At 36.8% G+C, this 19,101-nt stretch overlaps 2 protein-coding genes across 9 annotated transcripts in view; one reads left to right on the plus strand and one right to left on the minus strand.

Moving 5' to 3' along the window:
* Window positions 1-893: 893 nt before the first annotated feature.
* On the minus strand, window positions 894-10,272 carry LOC120318669 (cytochrome c oxidase copper chaperone). The gene is made up of 3 exons (XM_039366618.1): window positions 10,062-10,272; window positions 4,256-4,373; window positions 894-1,172 (listed from the first exon to the last, which is right to left on the minus strand). The coding sequence occupies exons 1-2, from the start codon at window positions 10,202-10,204 to the stop codon at window positions 4,289-4,291; spliced, it is 228 nt and encodes a 75-aa protein (XP_039222552.1). The 5' UTR covers window positions 10,205-10,272; the 3' UTR covers window positions 894-1,172; window positions 4,256-4,288.
* Window positions 10,269-19,101, plus strand: part of CFAP91 (cilia and flagella associated protein 91) — a 48,908-nt gene continuing 40,075 nt past the window's right edge. For 5 of the 8 annotated variants that reach the window (XM_039366609.1, XM_039366612.1, XM_039366613.1 and 2 more), the window contains exons 1-8: window positions 10,446-10,968; window positions 11,308-11,513; window positions 12,682-12,758; window positions 14,521-14,678; window positions 15,077-15,160; window positions 16,102-16,158; window positions 16,784-16,965; window positions 18,024-18,201. In XM_039366609.1, coding sequence (XP_039222543.1) covers window positions 11,417-11,513; window positions 12,682-12,758; window positions 14,521-14,678; window positions 15,077-15,160; window positions 16,102-16,158; window positions 16,784-16,965; window positions 18,024-18,201 — 833 coding nt within the window. In that variant the 5' untranslated portion in view covers window positions 10,446-10,968; window positions 11,308-11,416. Of the gene's footprint in view, window positions 10,284-10,445; window positions 10,969-11,236; window positions 11,514-12,681; window positions 12,759-14,520; window positions 14,679-15,076; window positions 15,161-16,101; window positions 16,159-16,783; window positions 16,966-18,023; window positions 18,202-19,101 lie in introns of those variants that run through there. The other 3 variants (XM_039366611.1, XM_039366610.1, XM_039366616.1) reach the window with 3 other exon arrangements.

Genomic DNA, 19,101 nt, shown 5'->3' on the forward strand with positions numbered 1-19,101 from the left:
TTGCAGCCCAGTAGTAGGCTGCTGCCTGGGGACCCCTGGTTTATATGACACCTATACTTTCCCCTAAGAACATCTACTGGTCTACTAGGTCAGAGAGGGTGGGTCCTAAATATTGCTATCTAATGAAAGCTAGGGAGTGTGTCTTTCTTATGGCAGTCTCTTTCCTATATAACACTCCTGAAGTTCATATTACTCCTTTTTATATTACTCCAGACTGCAGGCTAGGGATAACTCTCTTAACTTAAGGAGATTCCAGTAAAATGTTAGGCCAGTGATGGCGAACCTTTTAGAGACCCGAGTGCCCAAACTGCAACCCAAAGTCCACTTATGCATTTTTGGGTGCCCGGTGGGTGTGGCCCATTGGGTGGGTGTGGCCCATTGAGTGGGCATGGCTGCAGTGGTAACAGCAGACTGGGTGAGACTAAAAAGTTCAATCAATCAATTCCAACTTTGCAAGATCTTTCTTTTCCTGCAAGAAGTTGAAATTGACTGATTGAACCTTTTTTTTTTTGCACATGGCAGCGGAGGCCTAAAGTGAAAAGGTTTTATAAAACCCAGCTGAAGGCCTAGAACTGGGACGACGGCACGCATGTTCACAGAGACGGCTCTGAGTGCCGCCTCTGACACCCGTGCCATAGGTGTTACCACTGTGTTAGGCAATTCTTAATGATGGGAGAAGGTGGTCAAATCTTCTTTGCTTGTTCTACTATAAGCTGAACAGAATTTTGTATTATTGCACTAAACAGGAGGCTGGACTTGATGACTTAAATGGCTTCTTCCAAACTCTTCATACTTTGAAATTAAAATGTGAACAATTCTTCTGCCACTTTATAGGCTTCAGGAAACTGAACAAAACTCAATCCATGCAGACAAATTTATTAATTTCAACAAAATTACCTGTATTCAGACCAAATTGCTTTATTGCTCACTCTCATAATATTTTATATACAGGAAAGAAACAATGCTCTATTTAAATTAGAACTTTAAATACTAAGAATAATTTAGTATCACAATTTCTCAAATCCAAACTATAGATTAAGGCAATATATTGTTGTGATTTTAAAACTTATTTTAAATATTTTTTCCCAAAACTTCATCTTCTCATAAAAAACATCAAAAAGCAATTCAACCAGTTGTGGAAGTAAAGTTTCCAATTATCCACAGTAAATCACCTAAAGGAAAAAGGGAAAAAATATAAGAAACTGTTTACTATTTATCTATATACTACTAAAACTCTCAATCCCATAAGTTTTAATTGGAGGAAACAGTGCAGCATAGGGCAACAATTTCTGAACCATTTGAGATACAGCAAATGGGTTAATTTACAGAATGCATCCCCAATCCAGGACCCATGACTCCCATGGAATTAAATATGGCAATTTTTATAAAACATTTTAAAACATAAAATTGACTATAAAACAGTTTATGACATTACAAAATGTCATAAAATATTTACTGTGCTGATGCTTGACTGTACTATACAGTTCAACATGGGCTATTTTCAAGACAGAAAGATCTCTCAATGTATACCAACTTTTCCAGTGAAGGCAATACATTAGAAGTTCTGTCATTGTTGAAAGCTTTGAGGAATCTTGTAATGAAATATTTCTGAAAGAATAACCCAACAGGTCACCAATTCTCTAGTAATAATTATAGTTATCTAGGACTTAACAATAAAAAAATAGATTTGGAATATCCAGACATTAAAAACAGAATCAAATAACATTTTTATGCAATGCTTTTATGCATATACTGTAATAAGTAATGCTTCTAGTTTATACATTCAGTTTGAATAAACTTAGAGACAATTGGGACAGATATTTTACATTCTTGTGGAAAAACCAGCACTACTTTAATTCAGCTTCCTTTGGATTTGGATCTCTCCAATGTTCTAGTCCTCTGTCTTGGAACTTTTGGCTATCAGAGCAGAAGTTAAAAAAAAACTTTTGCAAACTGTTGTTGAAGGCAGAATACCAATGGAGAGAATACTGGATTTCAATCACAGAACTAATTCAGAACAAGCAGGCCTATTCCATTTTAATGTTGCAATGGCAGCATATGATCCTGTTACGTTTTTGCTCTATATAACTGTTAATTTTCAGTAGATTTTTCATTTATAGTTCTTTAGTTAAGTAATTCTTTAAAAAGTCCTTACATATTACACACAGAAAATATGGTATGGTATGGTATGATATGGTATGGTAATGGTTATGGTATGGTGTATGGTATGGGGTAGGGTAGGGTAGGGTAGGGTAGGGTAGGGTGGGGTAGGGCAGGGCAGGGCAGGGCAGGGCATAGCATAGTATATCATATCATATACTGTAAGTTATTATGTACTATTGGCTGTAATTTAATGGTTTTCTTCCCCAGTATTATATATTTATCTCATTATACACAGAATTTTTGCTAATTGCCCAAAGAAATCAACAAAAGTCTGATTCTTATGTATATTAGTATATATTCAAACTCAAATCATATTCAGGATGAATCTTCAGTTATTGTTGACAGAAAAAATGATGATGGATTTGAACACAATTAAGTTAAATGGCGTACCTCCCTTTTCAAAAAACCTCCCAGATTTTAAAGGAACATAAACATTCTTGTAGTGCTTTTGTCAAATATTTGATATGTTTTATTACCATTCTAACAAAACTTGCAAAGTTTATTCCATTTTGCTGGCAAAGAGTATTATTCTTTGTAGCTTCCCTATTCTAGGGTTTGGGTTAAGGCAGGATATGCTATGTAAACTGAGGATCCCTGCAGTATCTGGTTATCATGACCTTGTTACTTTAGTTGATGGCTGAGGTATGTATGATAATGATCTGGACTATGTGTGTGAAAATTATTCCAATTAATTCTATTATGCAAGCCTTAGATCTTAGAAGGAGTATGCAAATGCTTGTAGCAGACAAAAAATATATAAGCTGAACTATTTTCCAGATAGTAGAAAATATATATTTCACATTTCTTAGCAAAAGATGGCAACAACTAAGGGGGCTGGACTAGAAGACCTCCAAGATCCCTTCCAGTTATATATATTCTATTATAGAGGCCTGTCTTTATATTAAAAAAGATAACACAGGAGATTGGTCCTGCAGTTCCTTCAACAGAGAAAGGAAAGCAGGAGTCCTCTGACAAGCCAAAAATCACAGTTAATTTATAAATATATATCAATTAGTTAGAGTTAAAATAGAACAAAGACCACAGAACACTGGGGACCTGCTTCACATATAATGACCCTACACATTGGTTATTTTATTCTTTCAGGATTAATATATTTTCAGATTTTCTAAATTCCCAAATCAGCAGCAGGATGTGAATCCTATGGTGGGGTTATTATATGTTACTAGATATGTGTAGGACTATCAGTTATAAGGGTCTTTTCATTTTGCTGTTGATAGAAATCAAAATGAAGATACTCTGTTATTGGGAAATACATAACTTTTAAGGAAATAACACTTTTGGAACATATCTCCTGCAGACAAAAAGTGACAAAGTTCATTGATTCTCAAACTCGGTCTATATCCCTAAAGTGTACATTAAAAGTGATTCAATCTGTGAGGATGCAGCCAATGTACGCTTGATAGTAACCTTCAATTCATACATGCATTATTAAGTAGAATGGGTATAATTAAAGTATAAAATTATACTACTTGCCAAAAAAAACTTTTTACCTTAGAAAGAATACTTGGCTCATTCAGTTTAATTGTGCCAAGTCCTATTTCCAAGTAGAAATAGAGAAGATAAAAGGAGCTATTTCATCCATACATTGGGATATTTATATCTCTGAAGAAATTAAAGAGTTTTAGGTTTAAAAAGGAAAATAGGAAAGACTGCTAGAAAATATGATTAAGACAGGAGTGTCAAACTGCCTGCCCGCGGGCCGGATGCATCATGGCGAAACCGCGCCCACCCCATTGCCGGCACTGGCAAAAAAGTTGCGATACGTCACATGTCACATGACGTTGTGAGTTTGTAACCCCTGGATTAAGAGAAGAAGAAATACTATTTCACTTTCATTGCAGCAAAACAAGGCAGTTTTTCAAACTAAAATAAAATTTTCAAAACACATTTGAATGACAAATTGGAAACAGGAAAATGCAATAGGCATATTATAGATTATTACAAAAATAATCTTCGCATTTCACAAAAATTTCTATACTCACAAATGCAGTGGTAATTGCTAGGAAATTATTATATTTTTCCCGTATTTTTTTATTGTCATGTTTTGATAAATAACAATTTAGTTACCTACCTATGAAAGATTCCAATATATGACTCATCTTGTTCATATCTTAAAACCCAAAGCTCTCATGCACTCCTTGTGAGCTTCAATAAGATGGCCACAGTTTTCTTCTCCTTTTTCGATGATGCTGCAACACAACATTTCCCCTTTAAGTGATTTCATAAATTAAGGCCTCAACTAAGGCCTTGGACTTCAGCTCTGACTAGGTATAATACTCCTATGTTACCAAGTTCTCCTCTTTCCCTTATCCAGGTCATTTAATATAGTCAGATCTTATTTGAATTGCTTTACTGGCAAATAAAAAGCACTGGTGACAAGATTGCATTCTTTCCCCTTTCTTATTCAATCTGTATGCTGAAATAATCATGAGGAAGCTAGATCCTGAAGAATCAAAAATCAGAGTTAAGATTGGAGGAAGAAATATCAACAATCTTCAATATGCTGATGATACAACTCTCCTCTCAGAAACCAAAGAGGGTCAGGAACTTCTGATCAAGAAAATCAAAGAAGAAAGTGAGAATTTTGTTCTCTTTCTAAACATCAAAAAGACCAAGCTCATAACCACTGCAACGAACGGAAACCTCAAAATAGAAACTGATGATGAAGAGATAGAATGTGTGGAAAAATTCACTCTCCTAGGATCACAGATCACTCAAAGCTGTGAATGCAGCCCAGAAATAAAATATTCGATTGCACTGGGTCACACAATAATGATGAACATGAGCTGAATATGAAAAAGCAAGGACATCAGTCTGGCAACCAAATGTAGGTTAGTCCACTCTATTGTGTTCCCTGTAGCTACATATGCTTGGACCTTAAAAAAGCAAGACAGATAGAAAATCAACTCTTTTGAGCTATGATGCTGGAGAAGGCTCCTGCATATTTCTTGGATAGCAAAGGTATTAATAAGGAAGTAATGGAGCATATAACATCAGACATGTCACTGGAAGGCAAAATCACAAAACTGCATCTCACTTATTTTAGCTGTGTCATGTGGGGGAATTCGTTGGATAAGGTAATTATCTTTGGAAAAGTTAGCAGCAAAAGGAAACTAGGCCAAAGAACAAGGTTGCTGGACACTATTCAAAGGTGACACCAACCAGACCAACTCAAAGATTGGAAGATGTGGAGAGACCTGGAAGAGCAGGACACTACCAACATTATCATCACTGGCAAACAAAAAAAGCAGAACCATGTTAAATTTGAAGAGAAAGTCAGATGCAAGAGAAGAGGAGCTTCTTGTTCCTTTTCTTTTTGGCTCTTTTTTCACCTTTCAGCTGCTTTTAATTGCACTTTGTGAAAGAGTATTTAAATTTTCCACCAAATTATTTGTGACATTGAATAAAACACAATTCAACCCTAATGAAATTAAATTACTATGAATTGAAGAATTCACCAACACAGGTGATAGTATGAATTACAATATTTGTTTTTTTATACTTTCCCTGAACAATGTATGCAAGATGGGCTTACCTGCTGTGTAGATCTACATATTCTTGAGTAAGAGTACATTATACTATCTTAAATTAGTATGCCAGCAACAAATCTGTCTTACCAGACAGATTTGACTTTGGATATTGATGTATCAAGTTGCTTCCAAGCTTCATTAACTTAATGTATTTATATAGGCTTGATTTTGAAGATGGTTCAGAATTTTCTATTTCAATACTGATGCAGGCCACTAGACCAAAACATATAGAAGTGATAGTTACACTTGCTGTAGCGACCTTTTAAAATCCAATTTATGGGTTACTTATAGGACCATCTCTCCTCAATTGTCTCTACCCCATTCAGCAGAAGGGGGATGCTCTGGGTACCACCACTCATGGAGGACTGGCTGGCAGAGCCCAGGACAGCCTTTTCTGCCATGATACCTGCCCTTTGTAACAATATCCCCTGTGAGATTAGATTAGCCATATCTTTACTAACCTTTTATAAGGCCCTGAAAACTGGATGCCCAATTATGGGGCCCTGGTCATGTGACACAGCCCATTTCCTGGCTATCTTGATAGTTGTTTTCTGATGGTCAACTTTTGTGTTTTCTTTTTTATACTGTGTATTTTCGTATTGTGAGTTGTCTAGAGTCACATATGTAAGATAAATGGCTTATAAATTGAATAAAGAAACAAACAAACTTGAAAAACTAGTCAATCTGTTTGAGGTTTGGAATATTTCCTTGGGAGGTATCAATGACCACCTCAAAATAGCTACCACAGAACTATATTGATTTATAAAATTGCTGACATTTAGGCATGGTTGCTCACAAAGGCCTCATTTTAAATAGAACACGCCACACTCAATTGATTACCTCATTATAAAGAATTATTGTTATATGCAGTAGTTGCATTTTATAAAGTTGCTGCAATCACTGAATTAGTGAATACCAACTGGGAATGTGTGTGTTGGGTGACTCACATTTTTGCTCCTTGGCATGTTTGCAAAAGCATCATAAGAATTGATTTTGCAAATACACTTTAGTGAGTAGATAAATCTGCAGTATGGAATTTGCAAATAACAAGAATCAACTGTAAAATAATGTTCAATATTAACCTGGGCCACGCTAGCAATATATGGATTTTTATTTTTACAAATATACACATACACAAAGAGACAATACCCAGAATCATTATACAGTTCTAAATTTTTGAAATGAATAAAATTAATTTAACATGAAGAAATTTAAGACTTGGAAGCAAGTTGTATTAAGCAGCAGAAGAAAGAGCGGGACTTGAGCTCTGAAGAAGAAAAATGAAGCAAACAGTGTAATCAATGCCAAAGCCATTCACAGCCACCCACAACTCTTTAGCAAATTGTTTTCCAAAGTGACCTCATTGTTTATGAAGCACCAGTGAGTGCACTACAATCCCCAAAGCAAAACAATGCAAACGTTAGTGATGCTGAGGAGTAAGGGGAAACATATCTAATTTTACCACTTCCTCCTAAAACTTCAGGGTTTAAAGTTTTAAAATGGAAATTTTCTTCCTAGAACACCACCAAAACTGTGAAAAATAAATGGATGGATGGATGGAGATATAAAGATGTAGATGCAGATGTAAATATACAAATATACATATGTTTCTCAACCACCTTTGAAAATAATGGGTGGTAACTGCCTTCTTTTTTCTAGAAAAGATTAAAGAGATAATTCTGCATCTACCAAGCCTCTTTCTCCAGAGAGTGAGGTGTTGGACAGTGAGAAGGCAAATGTTTTAATTCCATTAATTTTTAGCTGGCAATTGTTGGAATTAAGAAGTTTTTGTTCAGGAACATACAGCCCTTATGCTGGCTAAAGGAAAATAAAACCACTATATAACTGCTTCAGTAAAGATTGGGAGACTTCCACAGTTTTGTAGGAAGAGGTTTAAAAAAACTGGGTTCATATAGAAAAGAGAGACTGGACAGCTAGCTTCCTGCCTTAGCTTAACCCCTTGATTAATCCTCTACCCCTTAATTAGTCCTCTAGTTTGGTTGGGAGCAAAACATAGCATATAGATTCATCAAATTTCCAGAAGCAGGGTATTCTGCCCTTCATGCTAGAGACTGTGGTATTGCACAAGACTGGCCAAACATTTGTAGAGGAGAAATTTAGCCTTGAACTGCTATCAAAGTTCAGGACTTCCATAGCACCCAGGGCTAGGTTTGATTGAGTGTAAATTTGAGGCACGTTCAGCTATAGCAGGGATCTTCAAACTTGGCCCTGGCATGCCTGGCTGAGGAATTCTGGGAGTTGAAGTCCACAAGTCATAAAAGGGCCAAGTTTGAAGACCCCTGAGCTATAGTATGCTTTGTTTTTAAACTGTTTTTTTTAATTTCTAAAAAGTTGTCTTAGTAAATCTTTTTTTAACTAGGTATTAGAAATTGTGAGAATCTGTCCACATATATTTTAAATATATGGTAAAATGAATTGAGACACTGTTAAGCTAGGTATTTTCAAAAGTGTAATTAACAAGTTCCCCTGAGGCTTGAAAATTTTAGGATTAAAGAATAACTTCAGTGTATTTAATAATAATAATAATAATAATAATAATAATAATAATAATAATAATAATAATAGTAGTAGTAAAGTTGGAAGGGACCTTGGAGGTCATCTAGTCCAACCCCCTGCTCGGGCAGGAAACCCTACACCATTTCGGACAAATGGCTGTCCAGTCTCGTCTTAAAAACTTCCAGTGTTGGAGCATGTACTGCTTCTGGAGGCAAGCTGTTCCACTGATTAATTGTTCTCACTGTCAGGAAGTTTCTCCTTAGTTCTAGGTTGCTTCTCTCCTTGATTAGTTTCCACCCATTGCTTCTTGTCCTGCCTTCAGGTGCTTTGGAAAATAGCTTAATTCCCTCTTCTTTATGGCAGCCCCTGAGGTATTGGAATACTGCTAACATGTCCCCCCTTGTCCTTCTCTTCGTTAAACTAGACATACCCAATTCTAGCAACCGTTCCTTATATGTTTTAGCCTCCAGTCCTCTAATTTAAATAAGACCAACCCAGTTTCCCTTACAAAAAGCAATATCCATACCCAATAACTGTCTTCTGCATAGCTTTCGAGAATGAAGGTTGTTATATTCGACTTAAAGCACATTATTCAGCAAGTTTTTAATACTAACGGGGTGTTAAATTGCTCCATACAGTATTAATACTAAGTTGGCAGTTCAATAATTATTAGCCACTTCATGCTCTATGTCAGGGGTAGGCAACCTTGGCTCTTTTATAACTCGTAGACTTCAACTCCCAGAATTCCTGGCTCAGGAGTTCTGGGAGTTGAAGTCCACAAGTCATAAAAGAGCCAAGGTTGCCTACCCTGGTCTATGTCAAGGTAATGATTTAGAACAGGGGTGTCAAACTGCCGGCCCTCGAGCCAGACATGTCACCAGAAAACCGCATCAACCCCATTGCTGGCAATAGGGAAAAAGGTCCGATATGTTGCGTGATGTCACATGACATTGCGAGTTTGACATCTGATTTAGAAGCTAACCAGCTTGTATAACATGAGATGAATGATGCAATGTTAGAAATGACTCAGCAGGTGTCTGTATCCCTTTAAGAGCTTGAGTATAAAAGGAAAGGCCTTGCTAGAGTCTTTCTCTCCAGTCCATTTCCTGCTGTAACTGCTATGTATTAGAGTTTGCTGAATGATCACGTGTATATATTTTGTTCCTAGTGTATAGTTGTAGATAGTGTGTAATATAAACCACATTTAATACAAACCACTGTTTACTGTATTTACTCCTGGGTTACCTCAGCACAATAAGACTATGCGTGCTCTGACAATCTATGACTGAAGCCACAACATATTTTGTATGTATCTAAATATAAAGTGCCATAATAAATTTCAATAATAATATGATTTTGTTTTCCAGGCAATCTTTTCCAATAAATCGTTCGTACTAGTACTGGCAAGGCTTCATTTTTAAATGTTTGAAAACCGAGTTTAAAACATTTAACAATAATCTTAAGCTCGTCTATTATCTGATATCACCATTTCTACCCAGGAAGAAATACACGCATTCATTTTAGAACAAGACGCGAGACTATTTTATGACTTAATCGAGAAACAGCACATTTCTGTTGCTCCAGCAACGAGGGGCGCTTTCTCCTATCACGGAATAACTAGGACAAACGTTCTACTAGCCATTTCCCGACTTTGGACCAGTCTAGAAGAAGCGTTTAAAAACACCCGGGGAAATTGACTTCTGAGGTTTGGCTACTTCGATACCGTTTGCCGAAGTGCAAAACTGACCATGGCGCCCCACGCCTACGCACGTCACAGCGAGGTTCCTAGTTTGCCCACGTGCCCTTTCTCCCGTAACCCCCGTTACCCACCAGGCGTCGCGCGCCTGCTTCGTCTCGGGGCAGGCACAACACGGCTTCAGCGAAGGAGGCGGCTTTTGCTCCGCCTGAGTGGGGGCTTGGAGACCCGCCGGATCACAGGAGGCTAGGTTCGACATCCCTTCTGCTTTGCGCATGCGCCCAAGCAGCCAGGACGCAGGCCTATGGGGAAGGACAGTTTCGGTCTCGGATTTCCGTCGTCGCCACTAGGTTACGGTACTCCCAGCTGTTTGTGACGTCACATCTCCCACGTTCTATATAGGGGTCGTCAAACTCGGCCCTTTTATGACTCATGGACTTCAACTCCCAGAATTCCTCAGTCAGGCACGCTGGCTGAGGAATTCTGGGAGTTGAAGTCCATAAGTCATAAAAGGGCCGAGTTTGAAGACCCCTGTTCTATATGCAAACCTTGTCTTGGAATAATCCAAGATCGAGCAGAGGATGAAGAAGTTTCTTAAGGAAATGCGGCGATGCTTCTTCTGATGGAGGACAACGAGGCATTTAAGATTACTGGTCAACTTTTTTTACGGCAGACTGTCTAATGGCCCCCGAAGTAACCGAGCCGCAAATAAATCCTTTTAGTTTTTTAGTTTTAAGATCATTATTTTTTAATTTTAAGATCATTATTCCTTTTGATCTACAATATGACTTTTTCCCCTTCATTCTCTAAGGAATTGTCAACTAGGTCAGGTGGACTTTCGAACTACTGTATACTGTAGTTTTAAATAGTAGTTTCGTTGTTTATTTTGAATTCTTAAAATAAATGCTTTTATTGAGGTAATGCCCGTAAAGCTCTACTAGGTGGCAGCAGAATGTTATAAACAACGTCGGATCTGATCAGAACAGAGAAGACAATCCCTGGACGTAGGGGGTAAATAAACAAAACAAAACATGGAAGACGGTAAGTGGATACGTCCGTGAAGTCACAAAAGTCGACTAGAAGCAAATTCGCCCATCCAGGCGCATAGATGTTATACAAATGGCTCATTACATTGGAATTTATAATACCCGGTGGCTTCTTTTCAATTTTCTGGGTGACTAGTTTGAGTTTTCGAGACAAATTCTCCCAAAAATATATTCTTAATGGAAATGCTCTTTTCCTAACTCGTCCAAATGTGAAAGAAAAGCCTTGTTGATACTGACGCATTGCTCCTTTTTTCTGGCCAAAGCGTCAAGACTCCAAGCGACACAGCGGCTCGGCAATTTGCACTCCAACGTCCGCTTTTTGGTATCGTTCCAGGAAATGACATGAGTCTTTTTAGTTCGGCTCTGTTGCTGGGGAAACGGTTGCTATGTGAACGGCGCCGACAACCATCCGAAGCGGCGGCTGAGACCAAGGTGGCCGCAAGATGACTCAATCGGTGACCGTTGTTCAGCCGCTGGACCACACTGGGATCCGGTATCGGAGGAAGATGGCTCCCAACCGGGCTTTTGATTTCCTTTATGGTAACCAAGGGGATAGGGCTGATGGGGCTTGCTTTTCTATAGCGGCCGGGGAAGTGAACTTTCGGGAATCGACTGGCTTGATTTGCAGGGCACACTGAGCCACAAACCATCCAGCCAATTTTAGTCCAGTTTCTGAAGTAATTCTGTGATTCAGTGTATTCTGGACTAAGAAAATTGGACTGGTCATCTTAATTAAACTAAGTGTAGGTAAACACATCTTGAAATCAGAGTCACTGATAATTGGTAGTTATAAAATCCATATATATCCTAGATTTTTCTATTACAGGTAATTCTTGACTTACAACCATTTGCTTACTAACTGTTCACAGTTACAACAGCACTGAAAAAAGTGTCTTATGATCAGTTTACACACTTATGACCATTGCTGTGTCTTCATTGTCATGAAGGATACTTGGCAAGTGGCATGTATTTATGACAGATTGTCCTAGGATCATGTTACCACTATTCCTAACCTTCCCAGCCGGCTTCAACAAGCAAAGTCAGTGGGGGGAGCCAGATTCACTTGCTGCATTATTCATTTAACTATGGCACAAAAAAAAAATCATAAAATGGGGCCAAACTCACTTAACTGTTTTGCTTAGCAATGAAAATTTGGGGGTCAACTGTGGTTGCAATTTGAGGACTACCTGTACTGTTATAGACCATTCACACTAAAAATTAATCTATGTAATAGGCATTGATCATTATTTTGCACTTTATATGATTGTTATGGATATCATAATTATAACTGTCTTGATTGTGAATGGTACTTCTTAAAAATGTTTTTATGACAAACTGAATCACAATTTTTTCATCCTAACATTCATTTGCAAATACAGAGTAATTTTAACTTGCTTTTTGTATGCATTTACTGTTTCATTGAATGACTTGATTGCTTTTGTATTTCTCTACTCCACCTCATTTATAAAAAGACAAATATAAATAAAAGCTATTGAGAATTCCCAATGTATCATCACAATTAATTTCCCATATCCACTTCTTACATCAGAATTTATACCAGAGCTTGCAAGGTAGTTTCACTCTTAAACTTGAAGCCCAAGTAGAAAGGATATAAGCTACGAATAAATAGATGCTTAACAGGATTGTTTAGCCTAATATATTTTGTTAAATTTATTAAAATGTTTCCATTTCTATATATGTATTTTAGATCCATTGTATGAGCTATCAAGTGAAAAAGATCATGCACAGGCAAATGTCCAAGCTCATCTTATTCATGATGAAATGGTACGTGATTACAGTCTAAAACTATTCTTTCAGAGTACTTGTATTTCTGTGAAAAATAACTTGCTGTTGCTAGGTATTTTGAAATCTATTTCACAGGAAATATAACTTTAAAAATAATGCATTGTTTGTACCTATATCTACATATATCATATAGATATAGATCAGTGGTGGCGAACTTATGGCACACGTGCCAGAGGCGGCACTCGTAGCCCTCTCTGTGGGCACACACCCTGTCGCCCCAGCCCCGTCTCCTCCCACGACCCCCTCCTCACCAGCAGCCCTCCGGAGGAGAGTCACCCCTGGACATGGTCTACGCAATGCTGCGCAGCCAAGGACATGATAGCCGGGCAGCGGGGACAAGACTCCGCCCTTGCACCCCATCGCACGCAGATAATGCTGCAATGCATGGGTGGAGGGCGTGGCCACCATGGCGCTGCTGGACTGCCTGGGTGATCTGTGGTGGGCCATGGAGGTGGTGGGTGGTCCAGCAGGCACGGCGGAGCGAGGACAGGTGGCGGGGTGGTTTGGAGGCACTCGGTCTCTAAAAGGTTCGCCATCACTGATATAGATTGTTGCATGATTTCTTTTAATAATAGTTTGAGATGTTTATGTAAACAGAAATTTCCAACCTTTTTAGCACACAGAAATGTAGGTAGTCCTCAACTTACAACAGTTCATTTAATGACCATTTGAAGTTACAATGGCACTGAAAAAAGTGACTTATGACCATTTTTCACACTTACGACCATTGCAACATCCCCATGGTCACATGATCAAAATTCAGACACTTGTTAACTGACTCATATTTATGGTGGTTGCAGTGCCCTATGGTCACGTGATCATCTTTTGCAATCTTCTAACAAGCAAAGTCAATGGGGAAGCCAGATTCACTTAACAACTGTGTTACTAACTTAACAACTGCAGTCATTAACTTAACAATTGTGGCATGAAAGGTTATAAAATGTGGCAAAATTCATTTAATTGTCTTGCTTAGCCACAGAAATTTTGGTTTGAGTTGTGATCATGTCAAGCTACCCGAATAGTGGAATATATGTATGTATATAAGTGTATAGCCAAGTTAAATATAAAACTATTCTATCCATGACTAATACAATTCTTCAATAATTTTTATACTGTATATAGTAAAGAAGAAAATTAAATTACTAATTAGTATAGATTTAGCTTACTTGTAATGTTTTACTAAAAATAAAATTCTGTTGCACAAGCTGTTATTTCTGTCTGGAAAGTATGGTAAATCCTATATTAGCAGTTGAATATTTTAGTTATTTGAACAGTCTAAGAATAAACAAGTTCCAAAAGGAAAAAAAACCCACAAAAAAGAGAGTTCAAGTCTTAATATTTTCTTCATATACATGACTTAAAACAGTAGATTCTTAAAAAGTTTGACAATTATCATAAGAATTATATTTGTATTTGTATATCATTATATTTGTATGAAAAACTAATTATATACAACTACAGATATAATTCTTATGATAATTGTCAAACTTTTTAAGATTTTGCTTGTTTTAAGTCATTTATATGAAGAAAATATTAAGACTTGGCTCTCATTTTTGAAGATGCCAAAGACACTGCCACAGATAGGATTCATTGGAAGAAATTTGCTGCCTTAGGCGCTTCGCGCAAAAGGAACCAGTGATGAATGATGAATTATATTTGTATTAATTATATTTGTATTTAAGCCTTAGGTATAACATAATAATATTTAATGTTGCACTTCTGTCTTTTTTCATATAAAAAGAGAAAAGTACCAGAATTTAAAGCCATGTTTAGTAATTTGATTCACTATCCATCGTACTTTGTGCAATTAGAAGAAAAAAATCCTGTTCCTCCATTCATTGATCGAAGGTGGAGAGGAAGGGCACAACAATGCTTTGAGACTTTTCAGCAGCTTGTGGTGTAAGTGTCCTTATATTTTATATTTTTAAAGAAAGCCAAATGATGATTCGTTTGCAATTGTTGTAAGTTTTCCTGTACAGTGACTCATGATATTGTTAGCAGACCATGAAGTCTGCAGTTCAGACTTGCTTTGAGTTATGCAATCTCTGGGAATGAGTAACTGTTAAAGCATGAAAAGCAGATCCCATTGAGGAAAGCTATGTAAATGTGGTCCAGCTACAAAAGTTCCTAGTAAAGTTTGAAAAAGCTTCACCCTTGTCACTTCAAGGTGTTGTTGGTAGTTACCTATTGAAGCCCCATTAACTTTTAAAAACAAGCTTTATAAAAAAATTAGAGTGTTACATTTCTCTGAAATATCTGATTACTAATAATTTGTATATATTATTTTTTCTTTATAGAACCCCACCTTCACTTCAGGTGCCCAGAATTGAATATGAAGATCCTGAAGTTAGTGGAAGGAATCGCTGGAAATATTTTGAAAGGTGGAAAGCATATAAACTAAATTTCAATGACCAAATTAATAGCTATTGCCAAAATACTTCCCAAAGTACTTTAGAAATAAAGTTTTTTTCCTAATTTCAATTATACACATGCACCCTCCCCCAAGTACTTATAGGTTCAGGAGCGTCTTGATCAGATGCCTTGGTTAAAGATAAATATGACATAGTATAGATTACAAGAGTTCCATATGTGTTGTAAGAAACAATACTAATTGTTTTTATCTTTTTAATACAAAGTTTTTCAACTATTTATTTATTTATTTCTAAAATTTATATGCCGCCCAGTCCCAAGGGACTCAGGGCGGCATACAAAATTAAAACAATAATCTGAAAATAAAACAATAAAATAAATACATTCATACAGCGTATCCGATCATATCCCCCCCCCCCCCGGGACATCAGCCCCAGGCCTGCCGGAACAGGAGAGTTTTAATGGCTTTCTTAAAGGCCGGCAGTGTGGGAGTAGTTCGAACCTCGGGGGGAAGTTGATTCCACCAGGTCGGAGCCACTACAGAAAAGGCTTGAATGTATTGAAAATACATTACTCTCAAACTTGTCAAGAATAAGTCAAAAAGTTTGCAGATTTTTTTATATATATACATAAAAAGCTTAGTATCATATGTTTGAAATGAAAATTGAAATGAAAACATATATTTCTGCAATAGGTAAGGGAGACTAGTTATTATTTATTTATTTCTTAAGCAAACTTTTATCCAACCACAATCAAGCAACTCTCAGCAGTTTAAAATATATATAAAACAAAAATTAAAATATCCATAGACAATTTCAAATCAGTTAAGTTATTGAAAAGTAATCAGTTAAGTAATATGTAGTTGCTGGTGAAATAAAAGTCCTGAGATTATAAGTGAAGAAATATCCTTTTTGTTTCATTGGTTTATTCTTAATTTTGTTTTTATTTTTAGACCTTTCATCCCATTTGATAAGCCAATTCCACTGAATGTTGTTTATGCAATGTCAAAGTAAGTAATAAATCAGTATTAGCTCTAATGTTTAATCACTGAAATGATAAGATATTAGTTTTTCTAATAATTGCATTAAAAAGCATAAAAACAGTTTAGATTAAATATTGTTAAGCATAGGCAGGCACACACAGAGCCTCCCTCAATTCCTGGGATGCTCATATGAACTACACATGTATTTATATATCTCTATGTCCTAGGTCAGGTAGGCAACCTTGACTCTTTTATGACTCGTGGACTTCAACTCCCAGAATTCCTGAGCCAACATGACTGGCTCAGGAATTCTGGGACTTGAAGTCCACAAGTCATAAAAGAAGCAAGGTTGCTTACCCCTGTCCTAGGTGGAAGACTGGGAAAATGAATGAAGTGTGTGTGTGTGTGTGTGTGTTGCGTTAAGTTAATAACAGAATCCAAGGGCAACAAAATAATGAGGAAAGTAATTTATAAAAGGAAATAACAAGATTAAGGTGGTTTAGGAAGGATGGAATGTAATATTTTTGAACTTTGTTACTAACATTGTGGAATAACAATAATAAAAGAGCATACTATAATGTGACATAACTAAAATCTTATTTTAATCATGTAGGAACTTTTGAAAGATGTTGCTTGATTCCTTGCATATTAGGTCAGAGCTACAGACTCATCCCTCCAAATCCAAGGACAAACCAGCCTATCTCATTTCACGAACCGTGGAAACACAAACAGATTATCGGGATGGTGAAGCTCAGACAGACCCCTATAGCCCTGAATACATAATACCTTCAGGTTCAATACCTGAATTGTTAACTCTTGCCACGCTGACTTGGGGTGAGTTTAGGAATTGATGAATGTATGAGGCACACAGGGTACAATGTTTTTCTGTAATACAGTTAACCTCCCATGACGTGACCTTTCATACCTTTGGCTGTCAAAGAAGAAACAACCTCATATCTATTACAAGGGCACTTAAGACTTTTAGCAATTCCAATAGTCAGGGTGCTTTACAAAGTTCATTGACTTAATTTGTGTCAGGAACTCCATCCCTATTTGCCTGTCTTCCATCCTGCCAATTGTTCCCCTTTTATTGACAATAGCTAAGTAGTAAAGTTACAGAAATATAATGGAAGCAGGTAGATTTTAAGACCAGTCACATCCATTGTATCCTCATCAGTGCATACACTTTATCATCTGAAGGAAAGAAACTATAATATTAATTATAAAATAAAGGAGTTTCATACCTAAATTGTATAGCAGAGAGCAAGCTCCCAAAAGAAGACAAGGGTAGAACAAAAAATTAGGATCTTTTCACTTAATCATATTATTAAAACATTACTGTGAACAATATTATTTTTGTACACAACTCCTCTTTAAAAATTCTGCATAGAGCAAAATGAAATTATACTCTTCAGATACACCCCAAGATGCATTAGAAGCAGATCAAGATTTATAGATTCAGAAAAAGGAATCTAACAACAGGAATCAGTGGAATAAAAAATTCCAAGAGCATCTAAGGAAGTTGATTTGTTTAAATTTTAAGATACTAGAGAAGGGATATGATAGCACTTTTCAAACATGTGTAAGGAATAAAATAATGGTTCTGGATTATAGGACAGCAGATTCCAATTTTCATATTATGAAAAGGGTTTGATGGGGATTATCAAATGGGGTGGTAAATGGGTGGATGCGTTTCTTTGGATTCCAGCATTGAGGAAGGGATTGGATATGATGGCTTAAAATGGCCTCTTCTAATCATTTATTTTTCAAGGGGTAGTTTTAGCTTTAGAATTTTGCATTATACTAGAATTTAAAATAATATTTTGGCTCATATGCCTCACAATACTGTGTTCTGAGCTGTCTGTCTGTTTATTGTTTCCTGTTCTTTCAAGGTCATGGCCTTCCAGCAACTCAGGCAGAAGTAGAAGTAATAGAACGAGCCCGGGAGAAACGAGCCTGGGAGGCCACTCTTCCACCGCTGAATGATGCTGCACACATTGCAAAACGGAGGAAAATGATGGAGGAAATGGAGAGAAAGGAGTGGGCCTTTCGGGAGGAAGAAATAGAAGAGTAGGTAGCTGTTATCTTCCTGTGTTCTTACCCTCATCCTTTGGAATCTGCAGACTTGGTAATGGGATAAAGCAATATCTGGAGGGAAAACTGTGTGTGTTATCTGAATACTTCTTGGCCCCAAATGTCACTCGGTTCAAATTTGGTTTCTTGGATTTCTGATGGCCCCTTGTTGCTCTTTGACTGAATTCTGCTAAACTGAAACACTAAGACATAATTAGAATAAAATATCAAAGAGGCAATACTTATAATATGTGTAAGCTTCTGAATTTCTTAAAATTCTTCAAGTTAGCACTTAAAAGGAAGACAGGAATTTTTGGCTGGTTATGAACTGTCCATATAGAATTGCATTCTGAAATGCAGTATGCATTTAAATGCAGTTTAAATGTTATCCAAGGCCTCATGTTGCTAACTTACAACAAGAGCATTCTATAAGGATTTTGGGAGGTACACAAGCCTTTGCAATTTTTAACCTCCCGTTTTTAAATATAAATTTCAGGAACTAAAATCCACACAGTTTTCAAATGTATATAAAGTTACTATTTCTGTTGGCTCTGTGTGTGTGCCTTCAAATGAATTTTTGTCAGTTTTCGTGTTGGGGCTTTTCAGAAGTGATTTGCCATTGTCTCCTTCCTAGCGGGTGAGAGCAAGTGATTGGCCCAAGGTAATCTAGCTGCCTCTGTACCTAAGGTAGGACTAGAACTCATAATCTTCTGATTTATAGCCTCATATCTTAACCAATACACTGGTTATTTCTCTTGGTTACTGGAAACAGAAATAAGCTTGATAGTCTGTATTTGTAGGCCTGAAAATGAATTGTTAGCTAATATGTGTCAGTCAAAATCAAACCTAATAATGATTATGGAAAGTCTTCTTTTTATATACAATATTCACTATTGA

Source organism: Crotalus tigris, unplaced genomic scaffold, assembly GCF_016545835.1.
Source record: "Crotalus tigris isolate CLP2741 ecotype Arizona unplaced genomic scaffold, ASM1654583v1 scf7180000020347.5012614909:4044961, whole genome shotgun sequence".
Classification (NCBI taxonomy): Eukaryota; Metazoa; Chordata; class Lepidosauria; order Squamata; family Viperidae; genus Crotalus; species Crotalus tigris.

What these genes read in the sequence shown, in the direction of transcription:
- LOC120318669 (XM_039366618.1), bottom strand. Translation starts at nt 10,204, where the DNA reads ATGCGCAAAGCAGAAGGGATGTCGAACCTAGCCTCCTGTGATCCGGCG. An exon ending in AAGCAGGCGCGCGACGCCTG is followed by an intron (nt 4,374 to 10,061) that starts GTGGGTAACGGG and finishes GTTGTGTTGCAG; the next exon opens with CATCATCGAAAAAGGAGAAG.